The sequence below is a fragment of the Staurois parvus genome, unplaced genomic scaffold, assembly GCF_062004578.1.
Source record: "Staurois parvus isolate SC_StPar_1 unplaced genomic scaffold, SC_StPar_1.0 ptg001614l, whole genome shotgun sequence".
Lineage (NCBI taxonomy): Eukaryota > Metazoa > Chordata > Amphibia > Anura > Ranidae > Staurois > Staurois parvus.
This window is the reverse complement of record NW_028319410.1, coordinates 899708-923841: the sequence shown is the minus strand read 5'-3', so window position 1 is coordinate 923841 and position 24134 is coordinate 899708. Positions and strand designations below refer to the sequence as shown.

At 45.2% G+C, this 24134-nt stretch overlaps 1 protein-coding gene across 2 annotated transcripts; it reads left to right on the top strand.

Annotated features, from left to right (window-relative positions):
* Positions 1-4824: 4824 nt before the first annotated feature.
* On the top strand, positions 4825-22983 carry CUNH19orf12 (chromosome unknown C19orf12 homolog). 2 transcript variants are annotated; one of them, XM_089663027.1, is made up of 4 exons: positions 4825-4964; positions 11564-11691; positions 15826-15993; positions 18698-22983. In XM_089663027.1, the coding sequence occupies exons 3-4, from the start codon at positions 15834-15836 to the stop codon at positions 18961-18963; spliced, it is 426 nt and encodes a 141-aa protein (XP_089519153.1). In that variant the 5' UTR covers positions 4825-4964; positions 11564-11691; positions 15826-15833; the 3' UTR covers positions 18964-22983. The 2 variants fall into 2 exon arrangements, with proteins under 2 accessions (XP_089519153.1, XP_089519152.1); XM_089663026.1 differs by having other exon boundaries at positions 11564-11723.
* Positions 22984-24134: the final 1151 nt, after the last annotated feature.

The window sequence follows — 24134 nt, the reverse complement described above, 5'->3', positions numbered from 1 at the left end:
GCACAGAATATAGCCTGAGAACATTCGATTATGCGACATTTGACGTTACAGGACGTCTCATTGGACAAACAGCTATGCATTTTTTTTTTTTTTTTAATAAAAACACCCCAACGTGTCTTTTGTATTTAAAAAAAACATATATTAAGTGGAGTCCAAAGTGGCACAACCAGTCGCACCTCATGTTTTCCAAGTTCCATTCATATCTGTGGGACTTCACAGCCGCAGCGACTTGAAAGTGGTTCCTGCACTACGTTGGTCCGACGTTCATGCGACCCGAGGGCCATAGACTTCAATGTAAACCCTCCAAAGTCACACCTGAATGATATACATGTGACTGTGTTGAGCACACACAACCGTCCTTGGCCAAAGCCACATCAAAGTCGCACTGTAAAGTAACAATGAAAATTGCACGGTTTTGAAGTTGCACAAGTGTGAATGGAGCCTACAGCAAACTTTTTTTTTTCGTTTTTTTTTTTAACCACTTCCAGTCCGGACACTTTCCCCCCCTTCCAGTCCGGACACTTTCCCCCTCTTCCAGTCCGGACACTTTCACCCCCTTCCAGTCCGGACACTTTCACCCCCTTCCAGTCCGGACACTTTCCCCCCCTTCCAGTCTGGACACTTTCCCCCCCTTCCAGTCCGGACACTTTCCCCCCCTTCCAGTCCGGACACTTTCCCCCCTTCCAGTCCGGACACTTTCCCCCCCTTCCAGTACGGACACTTCCCCCCCCTTCCAGTCCGGACACTTTCCCCCCCCCTTCCAGTCCGGACACTTTCCCCCCCCCTTCCAGTCCGGACACTCCCCCCCCCTTCCAGTCCGGACACTTTCACCCCCTCCCTGTCCAGGGCAATTTCCAGCTTTCAGCGTTATCACACTTTGAATGACAATTGCGCGGTCATGCAACACTGTACCCATATGAATTTTTTTAGCATTTTTTTGAGACAGATAAAACTTTATTTTGGTGGTATTTATTTTTTTTGCTATGTAAATTAAAAAGTCCAAAAATTAAAAAAAAAAGTGTTTTTCTTATAAAATTTTGCAAATAAATAAAATGTCATCATAAATCTTGGCCAAAATTCATTCCGTTATCTGTTTAGTAAGAAAAAACCCAAATTCGTTTATAACCAAAAATTATAATTTTTTAACTTTTTTTTACATTTTTATTTTGTTTATATTATTAATGTTTTTTTTGTTGTTGTTTTAGCAGTGGTGACCATGGTGACACTGTACTACTTGTGGGGGGTGATGAAGATTTTTATTTTTTTACACAGATTGCTTTTACACCCATAAAGGCTGTAAAAGCAATCATTTCTCCTTCTCTCTGGCTGCATTCTTGCAACCATTGAGAAATACTGTGTGAGCTGTGATTGGTCACAGTTTGTCACATGGTACAAGGCTGTTGTGAATAGCCTTGTACCATGTGATCTCTGTGATCATTCACAGATTTCACACGTAGTAAGCAATGATGTCAGAAGTGATATCTTGCTTACTACTCTGCATGTGATCACTGATTGGCCAATCAGTGATCACATGATCGGGATCTCGCACAGAGGTCCCGTACAATGGTCGGTGGAGGACACAGCGGGCACCGGATCGCAGTGTTGCGTTCTCCCAGGGAGCGCGCACAAGCAGGGGTCGTGGAGGCCATTTATAAATGGCCACCCGCCCCTGCACTGCCACCGTCCGGCCATTTATATACAACGGCCGGACGGGAGGTGGTTAAAAGCGGAATTAAAGGTGGGAATACACGTTTAGAAAATCGACCGATCGGCCATCCGATGACTGAGAGGCGTTCGTTCGTTCATCGAAATCGTGGCCCATGTTAACCAATCTAAAAAAATCGTTCGTCGGGCAAAATGTAGTGTTGACGTCTTCCGTACAAGTGGAAGTGATGCGGTGTGCGTGTGACCTTGTAGCCACGCCCTTCCGGCCAGAACGATCGATATACACAACAATGACCAGCAATGAGTATAATATCGTTTATTCCATGACCTATATACATAAATAGTGATACATAAAATATAATCTGCGGAATTCGGGTTTCATCATCTCATTCAGCCAATCTACTTTTAACATTTGGATTTCTCGTTCGTGTTTATGAAGATTCCTTGGACATCAACATCCGGGTCATCTTCTTTTCCCGCAGCGTGATAGCGCTTGATAGATTTTTTGCGTATGACCGTCTTACCACCGCATAGAAAATCGCTCGTTCGTATGCGAAACGTCAACATTTTTCACTGATGTTCAACCGGATTTTTTCGTTCACAATATTATCAGTTAAAGCATCCCGCTCATCAACCAAGAGAAGATCGTTCCATCAGCGGTTCCGTGAAATTTTTTGTACGATTTTCTTATCGTGTGTACGGGGCATTAGATGTGACGGCTGCAGTAGTTCTCTTTTAGGGTCGGATCACACTATATAAAAAACAGTCCAGATGCGTTTCAGATGCATTTTTGAGTGCACGTTTTTGGTGCGTTCTAGATGCGTTTTTGCATTCCGGATGCGTTTTTGCGTGCACGTTTTTGGTGCGTTCTGGATGTGTTTTGGTGTGTTCCAGATGTGTTTTTGCGTGACCGTTTTTGGTGCGTTCCGGATGCATTTTTGCATTCCAGATGCGTTTTTGCGTGCACATTTTTGATGCGCTCCGGATGCGTTTTTGTGCGTTCCAGATGCATTTTTGCATTTCGAATGCGTTTTTGCGTGCACGTTTTTGGTGCGTTCCGGATGCATTTTTGCATTCCGGATGCGTTTTTGCGTGCACGTTTTTGGTGCGTTCCAGTTGCATTTTTGCATTCCAGATGCGTTTTTGCGTGCACATTTTTTATGCGCTCCGGATGCGTTTTTGTGCGTTCCAGATGCATTTTTGCATTCCGAATGCGTTTTTGCGTGCACGTTTTTTGGTGTGTTCCAGATGCATTTTTGCATTCCGAATGCGTTTTTGCGTGCACGTTTTTGGTGCGTTCCGGATGCATTTTTGCGTGCTCATTTTTGGTGCGTTCTGGATGCGTTTTTGCGTTCTGGATGTGATTTTGCATGCACATTTTTAGTGTGTTCCAGCTGCATTTTTGTGTGCAGGTTTCTGGTGTGTTCCGGATGCGTTTTTGCGTGCACGTTTTTGGTGCGTTCCGGATGCATTTTTGCGTTCTAGATGTGATTTTGCATGCACGTTTTTGGTGTGTTCCAGCTGCGTTTTTGTGTGCACGTTTTTTATGCGCTCCAGATGCGTTTTTGCGTGCATGTTTTTGGTGCGTTCCAGTGCATTTTTTATGAATTCCAGTTCATTTTTTCCCCCCTCTTTTTCTTCAATTCAAATTGGGACATGTGCGTTCCAGTGCGTTTTTGGTGCATTCTGGTGGCTTTTTTTATACGTTTTACCACGTTCCAGTACAGTTCTGTGCAGAAAAAATGCCGCCAGTTTTTTTCTGCACCCGCAATGCCCTGGAACTGCAAGCACTGATGTGAACTATGACACTGACCACCATATCACCTAATTTCTGTGCGTTTTGGATGCAGAAAAAAAGCAACTGAATTGCATGGAGTGTGAACCGGCCCCAAGGCTTTTTTTCTTCTATTTTCATCTGGTGATCCAGCCAGTCCATCTGTTGTTTTTCAAAAGCACAAACTCTCCAGCAGAATGTGTCAGTTCCAGAGATGAAACAAAACCATTTAACACTTCCAGAGGTGCTTGCAGTGGTCAGCTTGTATTTCTTTTTGTAAAACATTTTCCCCAAAAGAAAGTAAACTGCTGTAACTGATTATAATGTACGGACTTCGTCTTCCATTTGTTAGTGTATTTAAATCTGCTAGTATATCTAACACTTCCCTCCCCCCAGAATGACAATGCTGCTGTACCTCCTGTGTTTCTTCCTCCAGAGTTGGGGCGCTCTAATACAGGAAGCTGTGTTACTGGCCAGATCAGCATGACAACAGAGGGGGAAAAAAGCTTAAAAAAGAAAACAAATGCAGCCGCCACATCTAAGGATCGGCAAGCTGCAATATATGACATTTTTGGTATTGGGGGAGAAGAAACAGAACATCTGTTGTGGTTTCATAGCAAAGAGTCAGAACAGGAAATGACATCCCTGGGGGCACCGCCAGCACATAAACACATTTAATAAAATGAGGGATTTCTCAGGTTATTGTTACTGTCTTCATCCTGAGTGGGTGACAACCGATCCCCTAATTTCATATCTGGTTGTCACAGGGACAGGAAGTGAAGGCGGACAAGTCGGCAATACAGACTCAGACTAGGAAAGGTGATGGGCAGGGGCGGACTGACCATTTGAGCACTCGGGCACTGCCGAGGGCCCAGGAGGGGGCCCCATGAGATGCCCCTGGTACCTTTCATTTGCTTTTTTTGAGTTTGGGAGAGGACACAGGGGCCCCATGATCCCCTATTGCCTGGGGGCCCCATGAGTTGTCAGTCCGCCCCTGGTGATGGCTGTAGTTGGACTTTATTTGCTTTATACAATCTGTCGCTTAGTGTGATCGCAGGTATAGTGTGGCCACCCATCCAGGTACAGCGGAGACTGGGAATTCCGTGCGGGCGGGGACCTCCAACAAAGAATGTCTCTTCTCCCGGTCACGTGGTCAGTAGCCGCCCGGTAACATCCCCCGGAGCCCAGCATTTCTTCTCTCTGGGAGTTCCTCCGCCTTCCAGACTGACTTATCAAAGCAACGGGACGCGGCGGCAGCGAAAACGAATGCGAGATCCCGAAACCGGTGAGAGCACGGAGCATGCCCATTGGACAGAAAGGCGCTTGCAATGGCGCGCCCGGACGTCAGACTTGTGTAACTCTGAGCATGCGCCACCAAGTTAGACGACCCGGCCCCGCCTCCTCAGGTGACGTTTGCCAGGAGCTGTCATCAGCGGAATCAGAAGTCAGAGCGGAGAGAGATACATTGTATCGTCAGACACGTGACTCCCATCGGAGAGATCCGACACATTGTATCCGATCACAGGTGGGCTGTACTGCGCGTGTGTGCCCGGGGGGCGCCGTGTTCTATTATTACATCATGGGGGGGCTCGGGGGGAGGAGCTTCTTACTGTCTTTTGCTTTCAGTCTGTGTGCTATTACTTTATTATGTGACATGGAGGGGGAGGGGCTTTAAATTCTACTTCGGGGAGACTCTGTGTTATATTATTACTGTTTCATCATCTTCCATCATAGGGGGGATTGGTGGGAGGGGCTTCTTACTGTCCTATCATATCGCTCTGCGCTCTGTTACTTCATCATCTTCCATCATAGGGGGGATTGGTGGGAGGGACTTTTTACTGTCCTATCATATCGCCCTGCGCTCTGTTACTTCATCATCTTCCTTCATAGGGGGGATTGGTGGGAGGAGCTTCTTACTGTCCTATCATATCGCTCTGCGCTGTTACTTCATCATCTTCCATCATAGGGGGGATTGGTGGGAGGAGCTTCTTACTGTCCTATCATATCGCTCTGCGCTCTGTTACTTCATCAGATGACATCATAGGGGGGATTGCTGGGAGGAGCTTCTTACTGTCCTATCATATCGCTCTGCGCTCTGTTACTTCATCAGATGACGTCATAGGGGGGATTGGTGGGAGGAGCTTCTTACTTTCCTATCCTATCACTCTGTTACTTCATCAGATGACATCATAGGGAGGATTGGTGAGAGGTGCTTCTTACTGTCCTATTATATCACTCAGCGCTGTATTACTACATCATAGGAAAGAGTGGTGGGAGGAGCTTCTTACTCTCCTATCATATCACTCTGCGCTCTGTTACTTCATCAGATGTCATCATAGGGAGGATTGATGGGAGGAGCTTCTTACTGTCCTATCATATCACTCTGCGCGCTGTTACTTCATCAGATGTCATCATAGGGAGGATTGATGGGAGGAGCTTCTTACTGTCCTATCATATTGCTCTGCGCTCTGTTAGTTCATCATATGACATCATAGGGGAGATTTGTGGGAGGAGCTTCTTACTGTCCTATTACATCACTCTGCGCTCTGTTACTTCATCAGATGATATCACAGGGAAGATTGGTGGGAGGAGTTTCTTACTGTCCTATCATATCGCTCTGCGCTCAATTACTTCATCACATGACATCATAGGGAGGATTGATGGGAGGAGCTTCTTACTGCCATATTACTTCTATTTTTCATCATGTGACATGGAGAGGGAGGGGCTTTGTATTATTACTATTTCTATTTATACTTTATATTATGCTCCTGTGCTACATGGGGGGGCTCTGTGTTATGTTATTACATCACAGGGGTGACTGGTGGGAGGAGCTTTTTACTGTCCTATTGTATCACTCTGTGCTATATTGTTCCATCATGTGACATGAAGGGGGAGGGACTTTGTTATTTTTATAATTTATATTATATTACCGGGAGATTCTGTGTTCTATTATTTCATCATATTACATCATTGGGAGGAGCTTCTTACTGTCCTATCATATCACTCTGCGCTCTGTTACTTCATCATAGGGAGGATTGATGGGAGGAGCTTCTTACTGTCCTATCATATCACTCTGCGCTCTGTTACTTCATCATAGGGAGGATTGATGGGAGGAGCTTCTTACTGTCCTATCATATCACTCTGCGCTCTGTTACTTCACCATAGGGAGGATTGATGGGAGGAGCTTCTTACTGTCCTATCATATCACTCTGCGCTCTGCTACTTCATCATAGGGAGGATTGATGGGAGGATCTTCTTACTGTCCTATCATATCACTCTGCGCTCTGTTACTTCACCATAGGGAGGATTGATGGGAGGAGCTTCTTACTGTCCTATCATATCACTCTGCGCTCTGCTACTTCATCATAGGGAGGATTGATGGGAGGAGCTTCTTACTGTCCTATCATATTACTCTGCACTCTATTATTTCATCATAGGGAGGATTGATGGGAGGAGCTTCTTACTGTCCTATCATATTACTCTGCACTCTATTATTTCATCATAGGGAGGATTGATGGGAGGAGCTTCTTACTGTCCTATCATATTACTCTGCACTCTATTATTTCATCATAGGGAGGATTGATGGGAGGAGCTTCTTACTGTCCTATCATATTACTCTGCACTCTATTATTTCATCATATGACATCACAGGGAAGAATTGTCGGAGGAGCTTCTTACTGTCCTATTATAGTACTCTGTGTTCTCCTGATTTATCATATGAAATGGCGGGGGAGGGGCTATATATGATAGTTTTAAATTTCATATTATATTAATAGGATACTCTGTGTTCTAATATTTATTTTTAATCATATTACATCATCAGAATGATTGGGAGGAGAAGCTTCTGATTGTCCTATCATATCACCCTCTATTACTTTATCATATGACATCATAGGGAAGAAATGTAATATATATATACAGTTGTGTCCAAAATTATTCAACCCCCAATGCTGTAAAGGGGTTTAGGGACTATAGTGTACATTTGGAATTGTATTCAGAATCAAATCCTACAAGGACGTTGTAACTACCCAAATGCAACTAAAATGACATCAATTGTTTATGTAATACAGTAGTAAATGGTTCTTATGTGGTTTCTTCATTGCCACAATTATTCAACCCCTTAAAGACTACCACTCTGAAGAACAGAGGTTCATACAGGTGCTTTCCATCAGGTATTGAAAACACCTGTGGATGTCACCGAGCAGCAATCAAGCATAATAAGCACCAATTAGGCAGCTTTAAAATGACTGTGATACTCAGCTCCTTCTAGACATTTACTGGTGTGGTTACAAACATGGTGAAGGCAAGAGAATGGTCCAGGAAGACAAGAGAAGAGGTGATTTCTCTTCACAGGAAGGGCAATGGCTATAAGAAGATTGCAAAGATGTTAAACATACCAAGAGACACCTTAGGAAGCATCATTCGCAAATTCAAGGCAAAGGGCACTGTTGAAACGCTACCTGGTCGTGGCAGAAAGAAGATGCTGACTTCGACTGCTGTGCGCTACCTGAAGCGTAGAGTGGAGAGAAGTCCCCGTGTGACTGCTGAGGAACTGAGAAAAGATTTGTCAGATGTGGGTACAGAAGTTTCAGCCCAGACAATAAGACGCACACTGCGTAATGAAGGCCTCCGTGCCAGAACTCCCAGGCGTACCCCCTTGCTGTCTCCAAAGAATAAGAAGAGTCGACTGCAGTATGCCAAAAGCCATGTGGACAAACCACAAAAGTTGTGGGATAGTGTTCTGTGGACTGATGAAACAAAATTAGAACTGTTTGGGCCCATGGATCAACGCTATGTTTGGAGGAGGAAGAACAAGGCCTATGATGAAAAGAACACCTTGCCTACTGTGAAGCATGGTGGAGGGTCAATCATGCTTTGGGGCTGTTTTGCTTCTGCAGGTACAGGGAAGCTTCAGCGTGTGCAAGGTACCATGAATTCTCTTCAGTACCAGGAGATATTGGATGGAAACGTGATGCAGTCCGTCACACACCTGAGGCTTGGGAGACGTTGGACCTTTCAACAGGACAATGATCCCAAGCATACCTCCAAGTCCACTAGAGCATGGTTGCAGAGGAAAGGCTGGAACATTTTGGAGTGGCCATCGCAGTCACCAGACTTAAATCCGATTGAGAACCTCTGGTGGGACTTAAAGAAAGCAGTTGCAGTGCGCAAGCCTAAGAATGTGACTGAACTGGAGGCCTTTGCCCATGAAGAATGGGCGAAGATACCCGTAGATCGCTGCAAGACACTTGTGTCAAGCTATGCTTCACGTTTAAAAGCTGTTATAACTGTAAAAGGATGCTGTACTAAGTACTAAGATTGAATGTCACTTGGGGGTTGAATAAAACTGATAATGCTGTGAGCACAGAAAAGACATTTGTGGTTATTTCATTATAACTGTTATGTTATATTTGTCTGACCTACAAGTGCCTCTTTAATGTAAATGTAAGCAAGATGACTGAATGATCAAAAGCAATGTCAAACTGGCCAAAACACTCAATTTCAGTGGGGGTTGAATAATTTTGGACACAACTGTATATTGTGGGAACTCGCTTCAAGTGGTAGAGCTTTTCTTGTTTAAGCACACAGCAACTCGCTTCTTTAAGGGCTTTTTTGCCCACTTTTATTTAAAGAAAGTTCAAATAACACAAATGCTTCCCACACAGGGGTATCCGCCATCCAGAAATACCAACAAAGGTTCAGCCTCCTGGCTTGTACACAGTTCATTGTCTGTCTCCTGCAGACTCTTCCCAAATTATGGCCACTAGCACACAGCTAGTCTAGCTTTCACCTGACTCCAAGGCAGAGACCTCCTGTCTGCCGGGGTGGAGCCCTCCTGACTCCGTTTGCTGGGGTGGAGCCCAGAACCATGGTTAGGCCTCTACAAAAAGGCCTGCACACACCTGTGCAATCAGTGTGATGGGGGTTCTCAAAACACGGACCCCGGATTGGAGATTTCATCCCTCCCAGATCTTTTTGAAATCTCCAGATCCCAAAACAGACTTAATGAGTAAATGAGGAAACTGAAAAGCCAGTTTCCTCTGCAATCCATCAACTCTCTGGAGCCCCTCAACCTGCCTGGTTGAGAATCCAGGGTTTTCAGCTTTATTTTGACTGTGGCAGGACACCGCACTGCCACTATATATATATATATATATATATATATATATATATATATATATACAGTCATGGCCGAAATTGTTGGCACCCTTGATATTTTTCCTGAAAATCAAGTATTTCACACAAAAAAGGTATTGCATTAACACATGTTTTGCTATACACATGTTTATTCCCTTTGTATGTATTGGAACAAATATAAAACAGAGGCAGAAAAGCAAATATGACATAATGTCACACAAAACCCCAAAAATGGGCTGGACAAAAGTATTGGCACCCTTAACTTAATATTTGGTTGCACACCCTTTGGAAAACATAACTGAAATCAGTCGCTTCCTATAACCATCAATAAGCTTCTGACACCTCTCACCCGGAATTTTGGACCACTCTTCCTTTGCAAACAGCTCCAGGTCTCTCTTATTGGAAGGACACCTTTTCCCAACAGCAATTTTAAGATCTCTCCACAGGTGTTCAATGGGATTTAGATCTGGGCTCATTGCTGGCCACTTCAGAACTCTCCAGCGCTTCTTTGCCATCCATTTCTGAGTGCTTTTTGACGTATGTTTGGGGTCATTGTCCTGCTGGAAGACCCAGGATCTTGGACGCAAACCCAGCTTTCTGACACTGGGCCCTACAGTGCGACCCAAAATCCTTTGGTAATCCTCAGATTTCATGATGCCTTGCACACAGTCAAGGCACCCAGTGCCAGAGGCAGCAAAACAACCCCAAAACATCATTGAACCTCCACCATATTTTACCGTAGGTACTGTGTTTTGTTCTTTGTAGGCCTCATTCCGTTTTCGGTAAACAGTAGAATGATGTGCTTTACCGAAAAGCTCTATCTTGGTCTCATCTGTCCACAAGACGTTTTCCCAGAAGGCTTTTGGCTTACTCAAGTACATTTTGGCAAACTGTAGTCTTGCTTTTTTATGTCTCTGTGTCAGCAGTGGGGTCCTCCTGGGTCTCCTGCCATAGCGTTTCATTTCATTTAAATGTCGACGGATAGTTCGCGCTGACACTGATGCTCCCTGAGCCTGCAGGACAGCTTGAATGTCTTTGGAACATGTTTGGGGCTGCTTATCCACCATCCGGACTATTCTGCGTTGCAATCTTTCATCAATTTTCCTCATCCGTCCACGACCAGGGAGATTAGCTACAGTGCCATGGGTTGCAAACTTCTTGATAATGTTGCGCACTGTGGACAAAGGCAAATCTAGTTCTCTGGAGATGGACTTGTAACCTTGAGATTGTTGATATTTTGCCACAATTTTGGTTCTCAGGTCCTCAGACAGTTCTCGTCTCCTCTTTCTGTTGTCCATGCTTAGTGTGGCACAGACAGACACACAATGCAAAGGTTAAGTGAACGTCTCTCCTTTTTATCTGCTTTCAGGTGTGATTTCTATATTGCCCACACCTGTTACTTGCCCCAGGTGAGTTTACAGGAGCATCACATGCTTGTAACATTCTTATTTATCCGCAGTTGTGAAAGGGTGCCAATACTTTTGTCCAGCCCATTTTTGGAGGTTTGTGTGACATTATGTCGAATTTGCTTTCTTTCCTCCCTTTTTTTGTTTTGTCCCAATACACACAAAGGGAATAAACATGTGTATAGCAAAACATGTGTTAATGCAATACGTTTCGTGAGAAATACATGATTTCCTGGAGAAATATCAAGGGTGCCAACAATTTCGGCCATGACTGTATATATATATATATATATATATATATATATATATATAATGACCTTCATACAGTCCTGTTCTATTTCTCAGTGTTCTGTTCACCAAATTCTTCATCATATGATACTGTAGGAATAATGTAGAGGGAGATACTCGATATTCTTATTATGAATATATTTTTAAAAAAATGGGCTCTATTATTTTTTTATATGTGAGCTTCATACTGTTCAATTCTATTACTCTGTGTTCTATTTTCTTATACTAAGATATACAGTACACAGTATATATACTTTTTTTTTGTACTGAACTGATCTTTGCCCGTTTGCAGGTCCCGCGTGAAGATCTGTTACCGGTGATCACTGACGGATGTTTTTCTTCTCTGCTGTCTCCCAAATCACTCGGCATCCTTACTACTTCCGATCCGTCTACCAACTCTGAAGGGTTCCCTTCTTCCAAGTAAGGACAAGTAAAAAGCGAGTTGGATACAGGTATAGATATCAGTCTTGCATGCTGGGTACCTGATGTAAGGGGGCACTCTGATGGGGACACCTGATGTAAGGGGGCACTCTGATGGGGACACCTGATGTAAGGGGGCACTCTGATGGGGACACCTGATGTAAGGGGGCACTCTGATGGGGACACCTGATGTAAGGGGGCACTCTGATGGGGACACCTGATGTAAGGGGGCACTCTGATGGGGACACCTGATGTAAGGGGGCACTCTGATGGGGACACCTGATGTAAGGGGGCACTCTGATGGGGACACCTGATGTAAGGGGGCACTCTGATGGGGACACCTGATGTAAGGGGCACTCTGATGGGGACACCTGATGTAAGGGGGCACTCTGATGGGGACACCTGATGTAAGGGGGCACTCTGATGGGGACACCTGATGTAAGGGGGCACTCTGATGGGGACACCTGATGTAAGGGGGCACTCTGATGGGGACACCTGATGTAAGGGGGCACTCTGAAGGGGACACCTGATGTAAGGGGGCACTCTGATGGGGACACCTGATGTAAGGGGGCACTCTGAAGGGGACACCTGATGTAAGGGGGCACTCTGATGGGGACACCTGATGTAAGGGGGCACTCTGATGGGGACACCTGATGTAAGGGGGCACTCTGATGGGGACCTGGATATAAGGGGGCACAGGTTCTGTTTAATCATCCAATTCTAATGATAGCCAAACCCATACTAGTGTTTCCCAGGATATGACACTGTGACAGGCTATCAGTGGCTCGCACACAGTATTGATATTCTGCCCCCTGACTTTATTTACTGCACCCCCAGATCAGATAGGCTAGATCCGGCCCTGACCGGAACACTTCTGGTCGGGTTACATTCCAGTACAGGAGGTGTCTTCCTATTCAGGTGAGGACTTTGTACCATCTGCACATGACAGATAGACGAGTGATTCATCGAGGATAATAAATAAATAATATTGGAGACTTACTTTGCCCTGTTCTTGTTTTATTGCTATAGATATGTTTTATTGCAAGCCATGTACTAAGCAGACCACAATGTAGTCAGTTTTGTAGCTGTGCTGGGAACTCAACTTGCTCTCCTCCAATGATCCAATGATCAGACTTGATCTGACAACCCCCCCCCCCCCCCCACCTCCATGCACAGCCATTCCCTGGGAAGACCAGAGTAGTGCTGTTTCTTCAACCTCACCTCTATGCAGCTGAGAATATGTAAACCCAACATATCACATTCCCGATCTGTGTCTGTCTGATGTACCATGTACTTGTATGAAAAAGTCTCCCGTTCTTTGTGTTTTTCCTTTGTGTGCAATCCCTGGTGTTCCTGCCAGTCCCTCTGCATAACTATTAAAAACTGACCACACTACGCATGAGAGAACTGCATGGTCAGTTTTGTAGCTGTGCTGGGATCTCAGCCTGCTCTTCTTCTATGATCAGACTTTTCCTGACAACCCCCCCCCCCCCCCCACCTCCATGCACATCCATTCTCTGGGAAGACCAGTGCAGGGGCGGACTGACAACTCATGGGGCCCCCGGGCAATAGGGGATCATGGGGCCCCTGTGTCCTTGCCCAAACTCAAAAAGGCCTATGAAAAAGGTACCAGGGGCATCTCATGGGGCCCCCTACTAACCCCGGGCCCTTGGGCAGTGCCCGAGTTTCCAAATGGTCAGTCCGCCCTTGGACCAGTGTGATGCTGTTTCTCCACCCTTACCTCTATGCAGCTGACAATATGTAAACCCAGCATTTCCTATTCCCGATATGTTCCTGCTGTATCATCTATGTGGCTTTTCTTTTTATCATTAACAAATTCCATAGACATTATTTAGCACTACAAAATGATACTGGGTTCTGTATTCCCTAAAAGGGGTGGGACTGGGAGGTGGGTAGGGGGTGGAACCAAGGAACAGTGCCTAGAGATTGGAAGGGGGACAGAGACAAGGGGGGGGGGGTCCTCCACCTATTCTCTGAGGGAAAAAAGCCCTGTGTGTACTTTAACATGATTTACCAGCTATAGCAAAAACTAAAGCTGTTCATTTTCAAAAGAGCACCTTCCCTAATTGTCCAATCAGTTTATATCTACTCTAGAAGGACCTTGTACTACATAGTCATTGGTAGATCTAAGGGAGATTGTCCAATCAGATTGTACGGTGTGAGATTAACATTCCTTTGCATGCATGGACTTTGGTGCTATTACATTATCATTGTGGTTTTCTAAGTGGCCGCTAGATGGCGATCTCTGACCACAGGATGCCCACTAGTTGCCTTCCTCACCTTTTCTAGCGCCGTTCTGCTGCCCTTCGCGTTTACAATCACCTTTTTGTTAATTATTATGTAACTACGTCCGTAAATGTCCATGTTAGATGAAGGCGTTCATTGTGCCAGTTATCCGTATAAATGAGTTCTGTCTATGCGGGTAAGGCTCCCTGGACTTGCTCAGGTTTGTAGACCTGGTTCAGACTCCTTCAGTTCTTGGTATCTATTTCACTTGCCAGGTTTGGTAATGTCCTAATTATTCAGTTGGATGACTATTGGCCCCCATTGAAAATATGTCACCATTGAGTGCAACAGCATGTGATAATTATGGTTTTCTTTCATGGAATATCGGGAATTGGGAATCCGAGAACGATGGTTTTTCCACCAATTCAGCAATCCGGGGCTGAGACAATTTACTTAATTGAGCAGTTAATTGAGCATAGTGTCAGCTGTCTCTGTAGACCAGCCAATCTCAGCCAGAGTTCCTGTAGAGGATGCCAAGGGCTTCTTGAGCTGTGGCTGATTGACCTTCCATTTGATGGTACCCATTAGGCCCGGACTGGGACAAAAAATAGGCCCGGGCACTTTGGACTGAGCAGCCCAAAGCCCGGGGACCCTTTCCTTGGAGCTCAGTGGTGGAACGCCAGGGCCTGGTCGTAAGAGTGACCTTTGTGACCCTGGTAGTTCCACCACTAGAGTCAGTGGGTTTTTTATTTTTATTAAGTGCTTTACAATTTTTTTTATTTTTTTTTTTTTGTAGGAAGGAAGGAAACAAAGGAAGGAGAGAGAGAGAAAGAAAGAGAGACGTATAGAAGATAGGAAAGGAAAGAGGGAAAAGAGAGAGAGAGACAAACAGGAGAAAGAGAAACAAAGAAAGGAGAGAGAGAGAAGCATAAAAAAGAAAGCAAGAGATAGGGAGAGAGAAGAGAAATTAGAGACAGAAAGAAAAAAAGAGAGAAGACACAAGGCTGGCGAGGAGTGTGGGCGGGGCAGACACAGGAGGAGAGGGCGGGAGAAGGAGGGGCAGCTTTCTCTCTCCTCTGTAGTGGGCGTGGACTGTCAGCACTGGGGACGGCATATGCTGACAGACCCCCCGCAATGCTGGAGGAGATGTGGGGGAGCATACAGGAGCCAACTGCATGCAGGAGATTGATAGGAGAGGCGGGCGGCAGATAGAGGTACCAAGAAATGCACGGTCCTCTATGTGCCGCCTGGCCGCCTCTCCTATCCAGGCGGCCCCTGCCCACCTGGCAAATGCCTGGTGTGCCCTATGACCAGTCCAGGCCTGGTACCCATAGAGTTCCAGGCAAACATTAATTGGCAGAGCCAGCAGTATGACACTAGTTATATTTTTAGCTATTTGTAAGGGGGATATTCCACTGACCACCAATGTACATATTAAAAATATATTATATTGAATATGGCCAAAATTGTAGTATTTCAAATATATGTCTATATTTGGGAAGAATATTTTTAAGATTATATTTCAAATACATTTTTCTTCCATATGGGAAGGATTGAAGGCAGAGGATCAGAATAACAGGCAGGCGGAGGATCAGAATGACAACCAGGCAGCGATCTTTCTCAGAAGGATCAGAAACGGCACCTCCATATTTCTTTTGTGATTATAAATGTGTCCTAAGATCTTGAATATCCTGCTAAGGGGGAGCCAGACAGAGGATTTGCTGTTTAGTCTGCTGAGTCTACAAAGTCCCTCTGCTGACCTCCTCCACTCATTGCTTTGGTTGTTCCTAACAGCCTGGCTGCTAGTAGATTTCCCACTGGGATCATAGGGACTAGAACACAATTTAGACTTTGTAAAATTCTGATTTTGTTTTTTTTTTTTTCTAGCCACGAAAATGCCTTTCCACGTGGATGACATAATGCGGCTTTTGTGCCACGTTTCCGGAGAACAGAAGATGAAAGCTGCCATAAAACACTCTGCCAAGGGCGCTCTGGTTGCCGGCACCGGTGCCTTCCTAGGAGGTTTGGTCGGAGGGCCTCCTGGAATTGCAGTTGGTAATATGTTCATTTTCTTGGAATGAGATTTTAGTTTCTGTAGTGTGCATATTGGAGTGTAATTTAGTAATGGCGGCGATCAGCGACTTATAGCAGGACTGCGACGGGCATTCTGACACTGGAGGGGGGGGGACTGACTAACTGCCACTGACCTCCCCAGTGACACTAATACAGTGATCAGTGCTAATAAAAAGCACTGACACTGTACTAATGGCACTGGGCAGGAAGGGGTTGACATATGGGACGATCAAAGGGTTAACTGTGTGTGCTTTACTGTGTAAGCACGCTGCTTTGTATGGCTCTGCTATGCAGAGCCATACAGAGCAGCATGCAGGAGCTGGCGGGGAGAGATCTGTATTGTTTACATACAGACCTCTCCTCTGTCAGTGTACTTCGGCGATCGCTGGGTGCCGGCGGGGAATCTCTGGCCGGACCCCGGTGATTGACAGCCATAGCCGCCAATGCTATAGGGTGGCGGGGAAGCCGCTTTTAAAGTAGATATCAACTCTATAATAACATCATTTAATTGCTAACATATTGAAATTGTTTTCAGTATTTTTATGGCCAAAGTATAACTAATGGCAAAACATTTTTTTTTTAGTTTTGGGTAGAGTGGAGAGGGAGTAGAACCCCTGTCAGGTTTGTATTGCCGTCTGTGCCCCCATTAGGGAGATTCCCTTCCCCCACCCCATCACCACGAGTGAAAGTGAAATAAAAAAATCCCAAATTTTCAGTTGCCACCAGAACAGGAATAGAGGGGAAATCTTCCAAAGGGGGACAGTAATTCTGGTGACAATCAGGCATTCCCTCACTTTGGAGGAATTGTCCTATTGCCTTCATTTTTTTTTTTCCTTTGAAGGAGGTACAGAAAATGATATCATGAGATATTGGCACAGCAGGCACATGGGACAGATCACAAGACGGAAGTCAAACATGCAGAAAAAGTACACGCTCTCAAAGAGTTTTGAGAGTCATTTCCCAAATGGGGGGAAAAATCCATCCCAAACGTAGATTTAGATAGCGAATCCATAAATCCATATGCTATTAAATATAGTAAGTGGGGAGATCCAACACATGGGGGTGGGTGGGGGAAGGTAAAGAAGGGTTTGTCTAGTCCAAAGTCACCTAAGGCATGTTAATTTGAAGTTCATTTTGTAGTCAAGCAGTAGAGGGCATGTTGGGGTTAAATCAAAACTTACCTCTCAAAAGGGTGTTCCGCTTTAACACTCCCCCACCCCAAGCAGAATTGCCCCCACCGCCATTTTGTCATTCTGGTCTAAGCCTGAATGATGTGTGCCTGGTCCTGCAGCCTCCTTAGATACTTACATCTCAAGTCCAAGGAGGCTGCAGGATCAGGACACAGAATGGCCAGGTTCTGGTCCGGAGGGCAGGGGGGATGGGTGCGTCATCGGAGCTGGCTGTCTGTACCTGAAAGAGCTTATTAACCACTTAAAGACCGCCCGCCTGCAATGTACTGCGGACAGACGGCAGCTACAGGACCAGCCTTCCCATTATTTCCTGTCCCAGGAACACAACAGGAATTAAGGGAAAATTTCACCAAAGTTATGGGAATACCTTAGATAGGCATCACCATTACTGGTGTCCCCATTGGATGGTTCCCCCAACTATCACTTGTTAGATTTTCACTACTCCCATTGGAAGATTTACCTCCAACTATTGAATGTTAGATTTCCATCACCCCCATTAGAAGGTTTCATTCACTATCAAATGTTAGATTTGCATTTCCTCAATTGGAAGGTTTTCCTCCCAGATATCAAATATTAGATTTCCATCACCCCCAGTGGAAGGTTTCCCCAACTATCAAATGTTAGATTTGTGTCACCCCCATTGGAAGGTTCCCCCAACTATCAAATGTTAGATTTCCATCACTCCCCTTGGAAAGTTTCCCCCAACTATCATAAGTTAGATTTCCATCACCCCCATTGGAAGGTTTCATTCACTATCAAATGTTAGATTTGCATTTCTTCAATTGGAAGGTTTTCCCCAACTATCAAATATTAGATTTCCATTATTCCCATTGGAAGATTTCCCCTATCAGATGTTAGATTTGCATTACCTCCATTATAGGGATTCCCCCAACTATCAAATATTAGATTTCCATCACCCCCATTGGAAGGTTCTCCCAACTATCATGTGTTAGATTTCCATCACCCCCATTGGAAGGTTCTCCCAACTATCAAATGTTAGATTTCCATCACCCCCAGTGGAAGGTTTGCCCCAACTATCAAATGTTAGATTTCCATCACCCCCATTGGAAGGTTCTCCCAACTATCATGTGTTAGATTTCCATCACCCCCATTGGAAGGTTCTCCCAACTATCAAATGTTAGATTTCCATCACCCCCAGTGGAAGGTTTGCCCCAACTATCATATGTTAGATTTCCATCACCCCCATTGGAAGGTTCTCCCAACTATCAAATGTTAGATTTCCATCACCCCCATTGGAAGGTTCTCCCAATTATCATATGTTAGATTTCCATCACCCCCATTGGAAGGTTCTCCCAATTATCATATGTTAGATTTCCATCACCCCCATTGGAAGGTTCTCCCAACTATCGTGTTAGATTTCCATCACAAGTTTTTTTTTTTTTCATATACGGCAACCATTTTTCTTTAACGTAAAAAAAAAATAAGGGCACTTGTAATGGTCGAGTTTCTAACCTACTGCCATTATTTGTTTCTAGGTGGTGCTGTGGGAGGATTAGTGGGCGCCTGGATGTCTAGCGGTCAGTTCCAGCCGGTCCCTCAGATTCTTATGGAGATGCCCCCTGTCCAGCAGCAGAAGCTCTGTGAAAACATCTACACCATCATCAGCAACTTGCACTGGACCGATGCAACTCATCTCATCATGCTGGTCATGGGCAATGCCTCCTTACAACAGAAGGTGACAACCGCACTCATCAACTACGTGTCCCAGGAGCTGAAAGCAGAGATTCAGTATGGAGACTAGACGGTTCCTCGATCGTCTTCTTACTGCCGAACGTGCACCCATGATTGGCAAAGAACCCCGACACTGTAGAGAAGATCAGGGGAGGTAGATGCTGTACTTGGATTTCCATAAGGAAGATTTTAGTGTATTTTTGAAGTGCTTAAAATGAACCGCTGCTTAGTGAGTAGAAGCTGTACATTGATCTGGATGGTTGAGGATGGACCACTTGGACCTCCAGTGTTGGTAGTCATGGTAGGTAACAGAGACCATCATATGCTTCCTCCTTAAAGAGAAACTGAATCCTGAAAGCAGACGGCAAATAACTAGTCACCAGTATTGTCTGCGGCCTCTCTGCAGCTCTCCTTTCTCCATTACTCACTTTTCCATGCCTTGGTCTGCACTGTGTCTCTGTGTGGGTGGCCATCTTGGTAGAGGCAGGGCTTTTCTTCCTGATGACAAAGCCTCCAGCATGGAGAACAGTGAGCAGCACAGCTGTAGCCTGACCAAATATTATTCCAGCTATACTGAGACTAGCCCTCAGAGGCAACAGTGCCTTAGATCTTAAACAGCAGATACACAGCTCTCAGGAGTGCCTAGGCACACTCCTATACCAGGAAGGGCATTGCTGTTTTTCAGGAGGAACTCCAGACAAGCTATTTTTTTTTTCAGAGTACTGCTTAGGTGCAATTAACACACCTAGATGTTGCCAAAACAGCAAATCTTCACTTTTTGAGTTCCGTTCCTCTTTAAGGAGAAGTAGCTAAAGGGGGACCAGAGCGGCAGAGGAGAAAACAGGAGATGAGTACAAGCCGGTGGGCAATCATGTCAACCTGTTGCTATGCTTTGCATGCAAAAAGCAGACATTGTCTTTAAAGAAATCCTGCCACCTTACCTATGTAGAGCAAAGTGACTGTGTTTCTGCTAAGGGCCCCCAACCCCCATAGGGCCATGTCAGTGGCATTGGTTTGAAAGGCTTCTGAGAGCATTTAGGATGCATGGACAAGTGCATTTGACTTGTGGTTGACCTGCTTTTGACTTGCACCAAGCAGGTGTAGCATTGGTATAGTCTTGAAACCCACTTGAAATGAACAAAAGCCCATCGGCACAGGTCCTTCTAGCCATCACACTTATGCTGCTTCTTCCTCCGCCGTAGCCAGCACTGAAATCAATGGTGTCAGCAACCAGGGGATCGATGACTGCTCTTGTGGGCATGTGACAATGCTGGGGTCTAATGATCGGCTGCTAGGCTTGCACACTGTCTCAGAGGTGAAGGTCATATGCTCCCCCATACCCTAAAACAGTGGTCTCCTAACTGCGGCCCCTGGGCCAGATGTAGCCATTTGCTTGCCTTTATCTGACTCTTTAGAGCATTATTTCTCTCACTGATACAAGGCACTATTCCTTCCTCTGACACCAATGATGCGGCACTATTCCTTCCTCTGACACCAATGATGCGGCACTATTCCTTTCTCTGACACCAATGATTGGGCACTATTTCTTTCACTGACACCAATGATTGGGCACTATTTCTTTCACTGACACCAATTATGGGGCACTATTCCTTCCACTGACACCAATGATGGGGCACTATTCCTCCCACTGACACCAATGATAGAGCACGAATTATCCCACTGACACCAATGATGGGGCACTATTCCTTCCACTGACACCAATGATAGGGCACTATTCCTTCCACTGACACCATAGATGGAGCACTGTTCATCTCACTGACACGTAGATGGAGCACTATTCATCTCACTGACACGTAGATGGAGCACCGTTCACGTCACTGACACCGTAGATGGAGCACCGCTTATCTCACTGACACCGTAGATGGAGCACGGTTCATCTCACTGACACCGTAGATGGAGCACCGCTCATCTCACTGACACCGTAGATGGAGCGCCGTTCATCTCACTGACACCGAATATGGAGTGCCGTTCATCTCACTGACACCGAAGATGGAGTGCCGTTCATCTCACTGACACCATAGATGGAGCGCCGTTCATCTCACTGACACCGTAGATGGAGCGCCGTTCATCTCACTGACACCGTAGATGGAGCGCCGTTCATCTCACTGGCACCGTAGATGGAGCACCGCTCATCTCACTGACACCGTAGATGGAGGACCGTTCATCTCACTGACAACGTAGATGGAGGACCGTTCATCTCACTGACACCGTAGATGGAGGACCGTTCATCTCACTGACACCGTAGATGGAGGACCGTTCATCTCACTGACACCGTAGATGGAGGACCGTTCATCTCACTGACACCGTAGATGGAGTACCGTTCATCTCACTGACACCGTAGATGGAGGACCGTTCATCTCACTGACACCGTAGATGGGGTACGATTCCTATCACTGGTACAGTAGATGGGGCACACTATTCCTTCCACTGACACCAATGATGGGGTACTTTGCTTCCACTGACACTATAGCTGGGGCACTATTCCTCCCACTGACACCAACGATGGGGCACTATTCCTCCCACTAATACCAATACCTCCTACTATCCACAGGCATTTTGCAATTATTTTAACCCCACTGACCACCAAGTCTGAGGCATTTTCTACTCCCACTGGCCACAATCCGGCCCTGGCCCTTTGCTTAGAAAGTTTGGAGACCCCTGCCCTAAACCAATGGGTGGTGTCACTGGCTGCAAAGGAGGAAGAAGCTTTGAGGGAGGGCTGGTAAGGTCAGAATGGTGAGGAGTGGGGGAGGGGGGGGGGTTGTACTTTTTCTCAGGCAATGCATCAGTAAGGTGACAGGGTCTCTTTAAAGTGGATCTGTGTTTTTCTCATGCAAGCCATAGCAAAAGGTTGACTTGACATGACAAAATACACTGAAACCTTCCGGAATTCATACAAGAGGACCAGCACCTACCTTCCATATCTACCTCTTTCGCAGCGTATTGCATGAACTTGAACTTTCAATCATGACAGGTGCACTTGAATACTTTTTCCTATATCACGTGAGGCCTGTAATACGAAGGCCATTGAAAGTAAAGATGTCTGTTCTGTTTACAGCAGCCAATGAAATTCTTGCTTTTATTTTCTGATCTGCCTTGGCAAATGGGATTTGATTGGCTGCTACGACTATACAGACCAATTCTATTGGACACTCTCCTACGTGCCTCATATATAAATACTACCGCCAAAGAGAAGCCAAGGTAGTCTCTGTTCAAGCCAATCAAATGCGTGGACAACTCTCAGTGGGCAATAATAACGAATGGGAACAACGTGACGTAAGCGACCAATCAGGTTGCAGCTGTTATTTTTTGTCGCAGATGAAGGCAGCAGCTGATTGGTTTCTATAAGTAAAACTGACAATTTTTCTCAGTTCCTATAACCAATGATCTTGTTTGCTGGGACTGCCATAGTTTTTTATGGTTTTAATTTGATCGCAATTTAAATTTTGTGCGTTAAAATGCGCATTCGATCTATATAAGACCCATTTTTTTCTACTTTTAAAGGACAACTGAGAGCAAACCTGTTTTTCCATTTTGGTTAGAGTAAGGGAGGGTTATAACTCCTGTTTTCTGTTTTCCATCTGTGTTCCATTGGGGAGATTTCCCTTCACTTCCTGTCCCATATCCAAAACAGTGAGAGGAAATCCCTCCAAAATGAGGAAATTCCTGGTTGTCACCGAAACTAGTGTCCCAGTTTTCCCCTTTTTATTTCTGTTCTAAGGACAACTCAAAATTTAATATTTTCTTTTAATTTCACTGATAATGGTAAACAGGACACATAGATCCTCCTGAGGAAATCACAGGATTGGTGACGAAACGCGTTGGGTAGAGCTATTGAGCAACGGTGGGGGCTTCATCTGCCTGTACAGGCATAGTGAAATAAGTTATCTGATCAATCTTGGTTATGATCACGCTGCCTTGCCCTATATCAGCATTTATAACTGTTATGGCTCCACTACACAGGAGATTTTTAGTCTTTGTAGCACTCCATGAAGGAATAAGCCCCATTTCCTAACATCTCGTCGTTTCAGCAAAGCAAGTTTTAAATAAAAGAAATACTGTTTCAACATTTTCCTTGCTCTTGTCGTCTCAAGGGAGAGATACGGCCATTATCAATCCCATTTGCAGAGCTGTTGGAAAGACATGAACGCCCTCAGATGCCCACATTGCCTTGACTAGCAGGGACGGGTCTGCACACCTACAAGGGTGTTGGCATAGCATTTCATGCAACACTGGAAAAAAAATGAAGTCTTTTTCCTTTTTATTGTATTTCTTTTTGTGCATGCATTCAGACACTTCATTGAAGGCATGTGCTTTATAGAAATTGCTGACCATATGATCATGAAGAGTAACCTATATCAGTTCTTAATTTTATCATTACTGTGCACTTGGACTTTATCCGATTGCTGTCAATAGCTTTTTTTTTTTTTATTCCTTTTATTTTAAATGATACATTTCTCAACAAATCGTTAAAAATCTCAAATGTAGTAGTTGAACCTTGCAGTCATGTGACATTAAGCTGCTCATATTAGTGTTTCAATCAGCTGAGCCTTTACCAGACAGTACCAATGCAATGCCATGGACCTTCTACTATTTATATGTGAAGAAGTTTGATGATGAAGCTTTTTTTTTTTTTTCTCGAGCAGAACTTTGCATAGAATCGATTGGTGAAAGGATTTTAGTAAGATATTTTTTTTGTAACTGACAGGACCTGGCTTTCTATTAACAGTACTGCTGTAGTTCGGGAGAGGTTGGAGGCAGGGGCGTCCCTAGGGTTGGTGTCACCCGGTGCAGTAACACTTGGTGACACCCCCTCCGACGATTCCCACAGAATGAATCGGCGAACTGAGCATAATGGATCGGACTCCGATCCATAATGCTCCCCAATCCGCAGATCCCATCCATCCTGCGGGGATCATCGGCTTTCTTTACAACGTACCTTTTCGTGGAGCGGGTCCGGTGTCACCCCGTATAGGTTGCTTGCCGACGATCCCCGCAGGATGGTTCGGATCTGCAGATTGAGCATAATGGATTGGAGTCTGATCCATTATGTTCCCCAGTCCGCAGATCCGATCCATCCTGCGGGGATTGTTGGCAAGCAACCTATACGGGGTGACACCAGACCTGCTCCACGAAAAGGTAAGTTGTAAAGCAAGCTGACGATCCATCCTGCGGGGATCGTCGGCTTGCTTTACAACTTACCTTTTCGTGGAGCGGGTC